At 38.9% G+C, this 12,649-nt stretch overlaps 1 protein-coding gene across 3 annotated transcripts in view; it reads left to right on the plus strand.

Moving 5' to 3' along the window:
• si:ch211-220f16.2 (golgin subfamily B member 1) overlaps positions 1 to 12,649 on the plus strand; it is a 125,681-nt gene that overhangs the window by 81,642 nt on the left and 31,390 nt on the right. Inside the window, exons 18-20 of one of the 3 annotated variants that reach the window (XM_061275715.1) lie at positions 60 to 4,523; positions 11,087 to 11,160; positions 12,305 to 12,332. In XM_061275715.1, coding sequence (XP_061131699.1) covers positions 60 to 4,523; positions 11,087 to 11,160; positions 12,305 to 12,332 — 4,566 coding nt within the window. Of the gene's footprint in view, positions 1 to 59; positions 5,749 to 11,086; positions 11,161 to 12,304; positions 12,333 to 12,649 lie in introns of those variants that run through there. The other 2 variants (XM_061275714.1, XM_061275716.1) reach the window with 2 other exon arrangements.

Below are 12,649 nucleotides of genomic sequence, written 5' to 3' on the forward strand. Positions count from 1 at the left end.
GAAAAAGTAGAAATTACCCAGTCTTACCTAAAAGTTTGATTTATTTGTTTATTTTGCAGAGTCAGAAGCAAGATATCATCATAGACACATTACAAACTGAGTTTGACCAAACGAATGAGGAATTAGACAAGTTAAACATGTCCCACCTGGAAGAAAGGGCCCAACTCATTCATGATCTTCAAAGCTGTGAACGGGAGATTGATAGTCTGAAAGATACTCTGTTGGAAAAAGACAAAGCACTCAACACCACCATGTTGGAGTATTCAGAACAGGTTACAGTTCTCAAAGAAGAGCTTCGACTCAAGGAAGAAAACTTGATTCAAGTAGAAAATGCATTGACAAAAGCAGGTCGAGAGGTCACAGTTATTAGCGATTCGCAGACTGCAGATCAGCAATCGCTTAATAGCAAGATTACAGGGCTTGTTGAGAATCTAAAGGATGTTAGGATGGAATTAGACAAGACCAAAGAAGAAAGCAAATCTAAAGTAGCAGGGATGGACCAACTAATCAAACAAGCCAAAGAAGATAAACAAACTATTCAGGACCTCCGATCTCAAACTCAGAAACAAACTGTGAGCCATCATGTCCAGCTTTCTGGATGTGAAACACTGATCTCTTCACTAAAAGAACAACTGGAATTAGCTAACCTAAGGCAACACGAGTCTGATGAACTCATGTTGCGGCTCAAGGAAATAAATGCTAACAATGAGAAAAATATTCTTCAAAAAGAAGAGATGTATGAAAATGAACTAAAAACTATAAAGGATGAAAAGAACAAACTTCTATCTCACGTGGAAAAATTCAATCATGACATGGAGCTGTTGTCCAAAGAATTAAAGGAACGAGCACAAAGTAAGGACAATGTTCAACAAGAGATGGAGAAATATAAGGAGATCATAATATTGCTGGAAAACCAACTGAAGGCAAATGATGAACAGGCAAAGGATGAGCGACAGAGCTATAATGCAGAGTTACAGGTCAGGGAATCTGAAAATAAGAAGTTGCGCAAAGAACTTGATAACAACATTGAAAATGTCTCAAAAATGAAGGATCTCTTAAAACACATGGAGACTGAGAAAGAACAGTTGCAAGAAAAGCTTATAAATCTCACTGAAAACCTTGAAGTACAGAATCTGAATGAAAACCAACTTAATGAAAAGATTACATCTGTCCTCGAACTTAACAACAATTTAAAGAGACAAGTACAAAACTTAACAAAGGGAAATGAAAGACTTGAATTTGAAGTAACTGAAAAGGTTGCGACAATTTCAGAAATCAAGTTCGAAAGAGATTCTTTGCATGCAAAGTTATCAACATTAAAATCACAATATTTCCAAAACAGTAGTATGATTCATGAATTAGAAAAAAATAAAGAAGATTTAATTTTACAAGCTACTGATTTAAAAAAAGATCTTGAACAACACACATTCTCAAACAATGAGGTTGTCCTGGCCAAAACAAAAGAATGTAGTAACCTCAACCGGTTACTCAGGGAAAAGGAGGACATCATCACACAACTGCAAGGGCAACTGCAAAGCCACATTTCTGAGGCAGATGAGTTGCGCGTTACCATAGAAAAGAACCACCAGGTTGCCTCTGGACTTCAAGCAGAACTGGAGGCCCGAAAAATTGATCAAATGCAACTTAAAGAAACATTCAATCTTCTTCAAGCACAAGATTGCAGTCTGAAGTCTGGGCTATTGGAGAAGGATTCAACTTTGAAGGAAAAACAGGAAGAGTGTCATGGTTTGCAAAGTGAGATTATTTTCCATAAGGAATCTGTACGTAAACTCCAAGAGGAAGTTGAATCACTAAATTCGGAACGCTCGCAGTTTTGCAAGGATCTCGAAGAAAAAGAAATGATGATGAAAAGTATGGCACAGCAGTGCCAAAAACCCAAAGATGACTTTGATGATGCAAACAATAATATGAATGCTCTCAAAAACGAAATCAATGAAATGAAAGAAAAATCCAGAAAACTCAAAACAGAAGCAAACTACAGGGAAACCGAGCTGAGAACCCTTAAAAGTAAAATGCACACAATCATGTCAGAAAGCCAACAACTTCATGCAGTTTTAAAATCCATAGAAAATGAACTTGACAAGAAAACACATATTATTTCAAACCTTGATACAGAACTCAAAGCCACTCTTGAGCAGAACTCCAGTTTTAGCATGAATGTAACTCGTCTAACCGAAGATAATGAACGACTACAAAAAGAGGTGTCAGAGAACAATGCATTGGCTTGTCAATTAAAAACCGAGATTAGTCTCCTCAAAGAACAGAAATCTGAACTTGAGGAACAAAACACAAATGATAAGAAGATAATCAATGATCTTCTGAATGAAAAAAATGATCTTATTGATTCCGTAAGTAACACAAAACAGGTCATCCAGGAAAGGGAAATCTCTAACAAAGTATGTTTGCTTGAGAAAACAAATGAATGTAATACCCTTTCAAAAACACTGAGTGAAAGGGAACAACAGATTCAAACATTGCAAGAGCAAGTAAATGACCTAAAAATTCAGATAAATCAGTTGAAACTCTCTATGGTTGAGAAAGAAGAAATCCTGTTAGAAAAAAAATCACTCTTAGAAGCCCAGCATATCCAACAACTGCAATTGCAGGACACCATCTCTATGCTTCAAGAACAGGCCTCTGTCCTAAAGACAGGGCTAATGGAGAAGGACACAATGCTTCAGCAAAAATCAGATGAATCTATTGTTCACCACAATGAAGTCATGCTGCAGAAGGACCTTGTGTTGCAAATGCAGTGTGAGGTTGAGTCAGTCAGGCAAGAAATCTTAGAGACAAAGCAACAGTTAGAACAAAAGGACCACATGTTAAAAGATCTAACAAAAGATTTTGAAAACCAGCAAGAAGAGCTCAATGAACGTATTCAATCCATGATCAAACTTGAGAGTCAGCTCGCAGCCGTGAATAACAGCGTAGAAGAGATACAGATTGAAATTACCAATCTCAAGGATTCTGGAGAGACGCTTACTTTTGAAAATTGTCAACTAAGACAAGAGAATGAACTGATGAAAGCTGCGGTAACTGATTTAAAAGATGCAATTCAAGCCCTAAATGATCAGAATGTAAGCTTGAAATCTGAGCTTCAGAAATCTTGTGTAGAGCTTTCCAAAGCACATGAAGAACTAGCACATAGAAAAAAAGCAGTTAATGAAAGTGAACTCCAGCTCAAAACTACACAGTCAGAAAAGGAACATCTTAATTTAACCATCCAAGATAAAGATGATTCCCTGAAAGAACTTGAAAGTAGGATATCTGAGCAGGAGGAGCAGTTGAAACTGAAAGATAATGAAATGTTTAGTTTGAAAGTCCAAGTTACAGACCTTGGAGATTCTGTCTGCAAATTTAGAGGTCAAATCCACAGTCTTACCTCAGAATCAACAACTTTAAAAAATATGTTGGAAAAAAAAGAGCAGTCTAGTCTTGAAGATCAAAGAAATGTCACGCTTGTGAATGAAAATTCTAACGTTAGTCTTCAAGACAAAGAAAAAGAGTGTGAGATCTTAAAAGAAAAGCTTTCACACCTTGAAGAAGAGTCTTTTAAGATTAAGAGCATCCTCCAAATGCAGATAGTAGAAACAAAAAATCTTGAAAAAGCCTTGGAAGAACGAGACTTTCGTCTTATGGACCAGTCACAGTCTCTTCAAGGTTTACAGAGAACGGCCGATGAGTTCTTGCTTTTCAAAAGTCAGTTTGTCAAAAGCACAGAGTTAATGTCACAATTACAAAATCAAATACAGATACTGTCATTGGATGCTTCCAACCACAAAACATCAGCTGAAGAAAAACAAAGTGCCCTCATTAACCTGCAAGAAAAATATGCAGCCAATTTGAAGGATTTGCAGGATATGAGAAAGGAGCTGTCCCAAAGGACTGAAGTGTTGAGCCTAAAGACTTTATCAGATGAACACAACACAGCAAAGACCACCATAGAAACTTTGAGAAATAATCTTTCCTTTATCCAAAATAAACTTGAGAAGACACAGAACCTGAATTCCAAGTTCTCAAAAGAAAAGGATGAAGCATTTGCCTCTCATCAAGCAAATGTCTCTCATTTGACTGTTGAAATTGAAAAACTAAGAGCTCAACATCTTCAGGTTGTGGGCCAAATGAATGCATTGACAGAGAACCTGGAACAGAGAGAAATGGCTTTACATGCAATTAACAATCAGTACACAGCCCAAGCCAAACATACATCTGATCTTATTTCTGAAATGCAGAAACTAGAACTGCAAAATAAGAAGCTGAATGAAGAGATTAGTTTGTCAAGAAAAGAGCACCACAGCGCCCTCACAGCTGTCAACAATGAAAATATACACTTAGTTGAGGATATTAGGAAACTTCTTGCAGAAAAGGAAGGGCTGGAGAAGCTACATCATCAAATTTGTGAATCCAAGGGGGACCCCAAGGTTCAGTTGGAGCAGCAGTCCAGCAGCATAAGTGAAAGCATCCAGCAAATGGTGTATGACAAGGAGAGCCTCCAAACCAAGGTTAGTGCTCAAGATGAGGAAATTTCTCAATTGAAAGATGGTATTCATAAGATGGACCAAATGCTGCAGGACACTGAAAAAGAGTGGCTGCTTGTCGTAGATAGAGAAAAACATGATAAGGCACTACTTGTAGAACAATTGAATAATGTTGAAAATGAAATTTCATCCAAAGATGTGAAGGTAAATGCTTTGAAACAGGACCTAGACCATTTGCAAGACAAACTGGCTGAAGCATTCTCCGCTCTGAAAAAAGGTTCTGATCTTCTCAGTGCAAGAGAATTTGAGGCATCAACCTCTAGGATACAACTTGAAAAGGTCATGGCATTAGTCAAGGAAAAGGATAACGAGAACAAAACTTTGCAGCAGGCTCTTGAGGCTGTGGAACTTGAGTTAGAACATCTTGTAGCAAAATTCAGTGGTGCAAGTCAGCAAAAAGAATTACTTATTGGGCTTAGTCAGCAGTTAAAAGATAAAGATGCAACAATTTTGCAAGTCATAGAGTCTGCCTTAAATGAAAGAGTGAAACTTGGTGAGGAAAATGACCATTTATCAAAACAACTAGCGATTATACAACAAGATTACAACACATCCACTAAGCAGTATGAGGAGATTTTCCTCCAGATAGAAGAACATAATTCATGTACCCTTAGGGAGAATGAAATTAAGAACTCAGAAAAACTTGAGCTGGTAAAACAAAACAGTGACCTAAAATGTGAGATAGCAAACATTTCTGAAGAAAAAGATACAGTGAAGAAAAAACTTCAAGTGTCTCTCATTATTCGAAAGGATCTGTTGAAAAAAAATGAAGAGTCTGAAAAAAAATGTGACGGTCTTAACAATGATATTTCATGTTTACAAGACAAATTAGTGGAAACCACAACACAAACTCAGTCTGAAGCAAAACTGCTTGATGAAAGGATTGCTTTCCTTGAAAAGGAATGCTTTGATAAAGAAAGGGAGATCCATTATCACAAAATGCAAACTGAAGAACTTGCTGAGCAACTTGAATCTGAAAAAAAACTTTTTCACTCGTCAGAAAGCGAAACAGAGTTGCTTAACAGAAATATTGCAACAACTCAATGAGAAACGTGTCCAAATCCAACATCTTCAGGCATGTGCTGCTGAGCAACAGAATAGTTTTGAACAAGAAAAGAGACTGATAGAATATGTCGAAGAGCATCAGAATAAAATCACAGGATGTAAAAATCTGTCTAAAGACAAAGCTTTCCCCAATGATAATGCTGATGTGTTAGAGAACAAGCTTGCACAAATGAAGCAAGAAAAGGTACTGCTGCAAAAAAAGATCCAGGCTGCATTACTAGCACGTAAAGAGACTCTACAGAGAGCTCAAGAAAATGAGAAGCAGTTAACCAAAGAATTAAATGAACTGAAAGATAACTATAAGACACTCTTGAAGCAACACTGTCAGCAGCCAAATGAGCTCACTGCCATCCAGTTCAAATATAATGAGAATCTTGGCGAACCGGAGCAACTCCAGAGAACCGCATTGTCTAATTTGGATGAATTAAAGATTTTAAGAGAGCTTGTTCAGGAGAAGGATGAAACGGTGCAAGATTTAAAGATTTTTCTGGCAGAGAGCGAGAGACAGTGTCATTCAAAATTGCAAACCCAATTGGAAATTAAAGACAAGGCTCTCATCTTGATGGAGGAAAAATCAGAGACTCAGGCTTCTAATTCCCAACCTGACAGGATAATAGAGCAAGGTAAGCTGAAAACAAATGAAGTAAAGTTTCAAGATTCAATGGAAGAAAACAAGACTCATTTGGATCAAGTGTCAACCATCCAGAGAGTTTTGGCAGAGGCACAGCAACGGCTGTGTGAGGAGTACAATTTGACGAGTATGCTTGAAAAAGCACAGTTAGATTTCACTGAAAAAGAAACAAATTTGGTATCGTTGAATATAGACAATATGAAGGCCTTGAGACTAATTGATGAACTCAAGATAGAGTTAGACACGCTCCATACTCAGCTGAACCAGTCCAAGCATGTCAAAGAGCTGATGTATGAAGATATTGCTGAAGCGTCCATCAAGGAAGAACATGTAAATAAAGATGCAGTAAACACTATTGACAGATGTGCTGAAGACTTAAAAACAGTTCCAAAACATGAAAATAGGTCTGCAATATCAGAAAAGGATGAGCTGATTGCTGCACTCCAACTAAAATTGCAGCAGATAAGTAAAAAACATGACATTTCCACTATCAGCATGAAAAGGGAAATTGACCAACTTCATCAATCTCAAAAAGATTGTGGCAAAGTAAATAATCAGGATAATCATAATAAAATGACCCTACTAACTAAGAAACTTCAAGCAGCTTTAGTCTCAAGGAAAGAACTCATGAAGGAAAATGCATCATTGAAAGAACAAGTTGGAAATCTGTCATTAACAATCAATGCAAAAGAAGTTGAATGCCTTGCCCTAGAATCCTCATTTTCAAGGCTAAAACAACAAAATGTAGTCCTTGAAATAGATATGAAATCTGTTAACACTGATAAAGAGAAGCTAAGGTCTGAAGTTGATCATGACCTTAATGACAATTGTAGTCTATCAGACGCATGTGAAAGCTTGAAGCAAACTATAGAGAATATCACACAGCACAAGCAAGCATTTTCCTGCCAGCTAGAATCTCTCAAAGACTCTCAGACAGAGGAGTTGACCAAATGGAAATCAAGGCATTCAGAACTTGAACAAGAATATGAGACCCTTTTACAAGCATATGAGAATGTTGGTACTGAAATGGACAAGATGAGACAACATTTGGAAGGAGCCAAAAGTGATAGACAGGAAGCCCTCCGAAAATTGCTCAAATGTGAGACTGAGATGGTATTTATGCATGGCCAAGCCAGACAAGTAGAGGAGGAACATGAAACACTTAAAGAAAAAATGCAGACTTTTTCAGAACAGAAACAGCACATAATTGAAGAACTGCAGCAAGAAAATGACACCATTAAAAAAAGAACTAGTCGAAATCATTGAAACCCACAGGATAGCAATATTTGAGCTGACTAACAAAAATCAGCACTGCGAGGCCAAAATTTAACAACTGAAGTCTTCACTGGAGGCTTGTAAAGATAATATTGCAGATATGCATGTTAAAAACAGAGAACTGACTGAAAAGCTAAATGGTAGTGATTCAAAACAGTGCATGGAATCAAAATCTCACGCAAAGAACGTGTAACTTAAACTTGATGAGACATTAAATGAGAAAAATTTGTTGATTACCCAGATTGAGGCCCAGAACGCTGAATTTATGGCTCAACTTGAAAGGAATAAGGTTTTACTGAAAGAAAATAAATTTCTTTCTGAAAGACTTGAAAAAATACACAGTAGTCATGAAGTGCAGCTGCAAATAAAAGAGGATGACATTATTGAGCTTCAAGCCATGATGAATCAGCACATCCAAGAAACAATTAGTCTCAATGAGAAGGTTAAAATTTTAGAAGATGATAAATGTCTTCTGCAAGAGGAGCTAGAAAATGTTCAAGAATCATCAGACAGAGTGAAAAATGAAAACGAGTACCTGGAAACTGTGGTCCTCAACAAGTCTAAAAGAATGGATTCACTGTCTGAATCCCTCAGTGCTTTGCAAGCTCAAAACATTCAGCTGTCTTCCCAGCTTGCAATTAGCAAAGAGGTGAATGACACACTTTGCCAAGAAAAACAGGATGGACATCTAAAATTAATCCAAGACTTTGAGGAAAAACTCAAGGCTGTGCAGCGAGAAAAGGAGGGGTCCAAAAACACCAATAAAGAACTGCAAGAGCTTCTAAAAGAAAAGCATCAGGAAAGAAGTCAGTTGCAACAAAACTGCATTAAATATCAAGAGCACATTTTGCATTTAGAGAATTCTTTGAAAACCATGAAAAAAGTTGAAGAGCAGAACAAAGAAGGTGAAGCCAAGTCTCACATCCAGGAGGCCACAGTGAGAACTGGGAGGCTTCAGGAAAAAGACCACCTTAAACTAGACCGAGTAAATGTTCCATCTGAAGATTCGCTCACAGAGAAAACAAAATTAAAGGAAGCTCCGGTTGAAAAACAGCTAAACTCATTTAAAAACAATGACGTTATTTTACAGAAACAAATGGATGATCTAAAGAATTTACATATTAGCGACAGTCGAAGAGTTACTGAACTAAAGCGACAAATGGACTCTCAAATTATGAAGATGAATAATCTAAAGCGAGCATTTGAGACTAATGAAGCAAAACTGTCTGCTTTATCATCCACTCCTCATGGGGCAAATGCTACATAACTTTGGAATGATTTGTACCAGAATGCTTTACAGGAGAAAGATAACGAGCTCATGGAACAAGGTTCTGCAATGAAAGAATTACTGGAGGATATGCGATTGTGTGAAAAAGAGATGAATGAACTTAAAATAATTAATTCAAGACTGAAGAGTGCGCTTAATGGATATTCAGTTGCTTCTGCTTCTCATCAGAGGGAAATCTTGATTCTGAGTGCTAGCAATGCCGATCTCAATGAGACTGTCGAACTTTTGGCTGTACAGTTAAATGAACTCAGTGCTCAAGTTAAAACAGTAGACCAAGATAGAAGCGCTCATGAAATGCAGATTGCCAACAAAGATAAGATTTCTCATTTTCATCTTCATAATTTGACAGAAAAGATTAATGCTGAGTTGGATGCTGAGATGCTTGTTTTGAGGGCTGAGAATGATAAAATGCAGGCTGAATTGGAGAACCAGAAAGGAATTTCCTTTCAACTGGAAAGCCTACTTCAAAGCAAAGATGCCGAGATCTCCTCTCTCTTGTCCTGTAGGGATGACTATATGTCAGGATATATTGAGCAACTTCAGGCTAATTGTCAGTCCCAAGAAGCTATCTATGAGGACAGGTTAAGAACTTTACAACACCAAAGGGAACAGGCTCCTAAAGAATTCAGAGAACTTCAGGCCAAAGTCAGAAGTCTGCAAATTAGCTTGAACAGGTCAGGCCAGGAAAAAGAGCAAGTGTCAGCTAAGATGGAGGAACTCAAGATGTCACTGGTGTCTGCACAGAGGGAAAAAGAACAATTGATGTCTGAATACAGAATACTTGAGGCAAAGAGTCATTTAGAACTTAAACATGTAGAGAACTCGATTGATAATGGTGACACAACCAGAGGCCTTAAAGAAGAAATTAAGAAATTATTACATCAGACGGATGACCTAAATTCTGAGAACGCGATGCTCAGGGCCCAACTCATTCATTACAGAGAGGATTTGAACCAGGTTTTATCCTTAAAGGACAACCAGTTGAAAGTTTTGCTAAAAAAGTGGGAGGATGTTATACAAAATCTTGAAAACCAAAACACGACAGCTGAAAAACAGCACACAAAAGCTTTGTCAGAGCTCCAAAACGAAATAGAGATAAGTTATACTTTGAAGGCAGATGTTTCTAAACTTGAAACACAGGTGGCAAAACTGCAAAATGATATAGCGAGTCAGAAGGATACAAATGAAGACAAAGTTATTGCTGATCTGCAGCGAACTGTGGCGGCTAAAACTGCTGAATGTATTGATCTTCAGCAAAAACTTCTCACACAGGAAGCTCAAATTGCTGACATAACGAAACAAATGGACCTGGTTGAAAATGAAACTGACAAAAAACTAACACATTCAGATGATAAATACAATACTGAACTGGATGCCTCTGAACACGAAGTGAACCGAATGAAGACTGAACGACAGAGGGCTGAGCAAAAGCTTGCAAAGGGTCTGCTGGAATCAGAGCAGCAATTGTTGGAGGCCCAAGGGCAAAATAAAGATCTAAAGGTTCAAAATGAGTCCCTTTGTAAAGCCATGGCTGCTTTGCAGAATGACCGTGACCAGCACGTTGAAGACTTCAAGGTCTTGCGAAGCAGGTATGATGGAGAGCTCAGAGACACTCGGGTAGCTCTGAACAAAGTTGAGCGCCATTTCCAGGATACTACATCTGATGTAGCCATGTTTACCAAAGAAAGGGAGATTCTTGTTCACAAATTAAGAGCTTTGGAGAGCAAAGATACTCATGCAGAGCTGAACAAGTTATTTGGCGAGCTAACGAAGGCTTTTTCAGAAAAGGAAAAACAACTGAAGCGGGTTATCCTGGAAAATTCCACCTATAGCAGACAACTGTCTGCTTTCTCCAAGTCCATTGCCAGTCTCCAAAATGATCGTGACAGGCTGGTTGATGAGTTGGCAGAAGCGAGAAAAGTGGTTGAGTCCAGGCAAGGGTCAGGCCTAAACACTGTCAGGACAAGGAGTGAGACAAAGTCAAAAGGAAGTACTTTCCAAATTGAAAAGCATGGGGTGGTAAGTCATGTCATCAGCAGTGGTTTGATTGTGGCTGTGACTTCCACTTCACTGTCACTACATTGTTTCCTTTGGCATAAGCACGTGAGGGTTGAGTCAAATTTGCTTTTTTCAACGTTCTATTGGTACTTCTTGCATGGTGTTAGGACGTGATGCACATCAGCTGCTGCCCATAATACTTAGTGTTTGGTGGGATTTGAAGATCCATTTTCACAACAAGCTGTTGGTCTACTATTGCTTCTCTTGCAGATGAAAGAGCTGCAGCCTCGACAGACACCCGAAAAAGAAGGCAGCAATTTGCCAAATGAAACTGCTCTTCAAAGGTAAAAGTAGACTTGATAGATGTGTCTGTTTGAAATGCTTGTGTTTAATGTCTGTTTGTAGAGGAATAAAGCTATGCTGTCGAAACTTTTAAAATATGAATATCTTCATTATCTGATGCTTTTCTACTTTGAAAGTTTTGAGATAGGCGGCTCGGTGACGCACTGGTTAGCACGACCGCCTCACAGTTAGGAGGGTGAGGGTTCCATTCAACCTCCGGCCCTCCCTGTGTGGAGTTTGCATGTTCTCCCCGGGCCCCCGTGGGTTTTTTCCGGGCACTCCGGTTTCCTTCCACATCCCAAGAACATGCTTGATAGGCCGATTGAGCACTCCAAATTGTCCCTGGGTGTGAGTGCGAGTGCGAATGGTTGTTTGTCTCAGTGTGTCTTGCGATTGGCTGGCAACCAGTTCAGGGTGTCCCCCGCCTACTGCTCGATGACTGCTGGCATAGGCCAGCATGCCCACGACTTAATTCAAACTTAATTCTTATTCCACCAATGCAATAGTAATCAGAGTGCTGTGTTTTGAGCAGTGTTGGTACATACAAGATATCCATCCATCCATCCATTTTCTGAACCGCTTAGTCCCCACGGGGGTCGCGGGAGTGCTGGAGCCTATCCCAGCCATCATCAGCCAGTAGGCGGGGGACACCCTGAACCGGTTGCCAGCCGATCGCAGGGCACACGGAGACAAACAACCATCCGCACTCACACCTAGGGACAATTTGGAGTCTTCAATCGGCCTACCAAGCATGTTTTTGGAATGTGGGAGGAAACTGGAGTGCCCGGAGAAAACCCACGCGGGCCCGGGGAGAACATGCAAACTCCACACAGGGAGGGCCGGAGGTGGAATCGAACCCGCACTGTGAGGCGGACGTGCTACCCAGCGCCGAGCCGCCACACATACAAGATACTCTTGCAAAAAAAGGTTTAGTCCCTTTTAATATTAATAGTTTAATAGTAAACAGTTGTGGATAACCGCCATCAAAAACAAAGCTATCAAGTCTGTGTTTATTCAGCTTCATTTACCAGCATGTTTACAACATTTAACCCTTGTTGTACACTTCATAATAGTGATCATATTTTGACACTTCTGTAGCAAAGTCAAAGAAATTTCAACAAATGAATGCTGTTTTACTGCTTGCAGGTCTGAAAGAGACACACAACCAGTCAAGGTAAATTTGTATACTTTCATGTTCTGACTCCAAGGGATGATGCACATTGTGCAAACTGTGTGATGCTTTGGAATAAGACCTAATCATCTAAAAAAAAAAGAAAAAGACAGCTGGACAACTCATTGACTGATTTAGCATAAGGACTCATTGTGATGTGAAATGTACAAGGCTGTATTGCGCTCTAAGTCTCGTTATATAATATGCGGTACTGTATCACCTTTTTTAATCCACGAAAAGACTTGGGGTCAGTATAGAAACAAGTTGCTAGAGGAAGAGGACTTGGGTGAGAATAAAGTTGAAATAATATATATGAAATG

Source organism: Syngnathus typhle, linkage group LG4 (genome assembly GCF_033458585.1).
Source record: "Syngnathus typhle isolate RoL2023-S1 ecotype Sweden linkage group LG4, RoL_Styp_1.0, whole genome shotgun sequence".
Classification (NCBI taxonomy): domain Eukaryota; kingdom Metazoa; phylum Chordata; class Actinopteri; order Syngnathiformes; family Syngnathidae; genus Syngnathus; species Syngnathus typhle.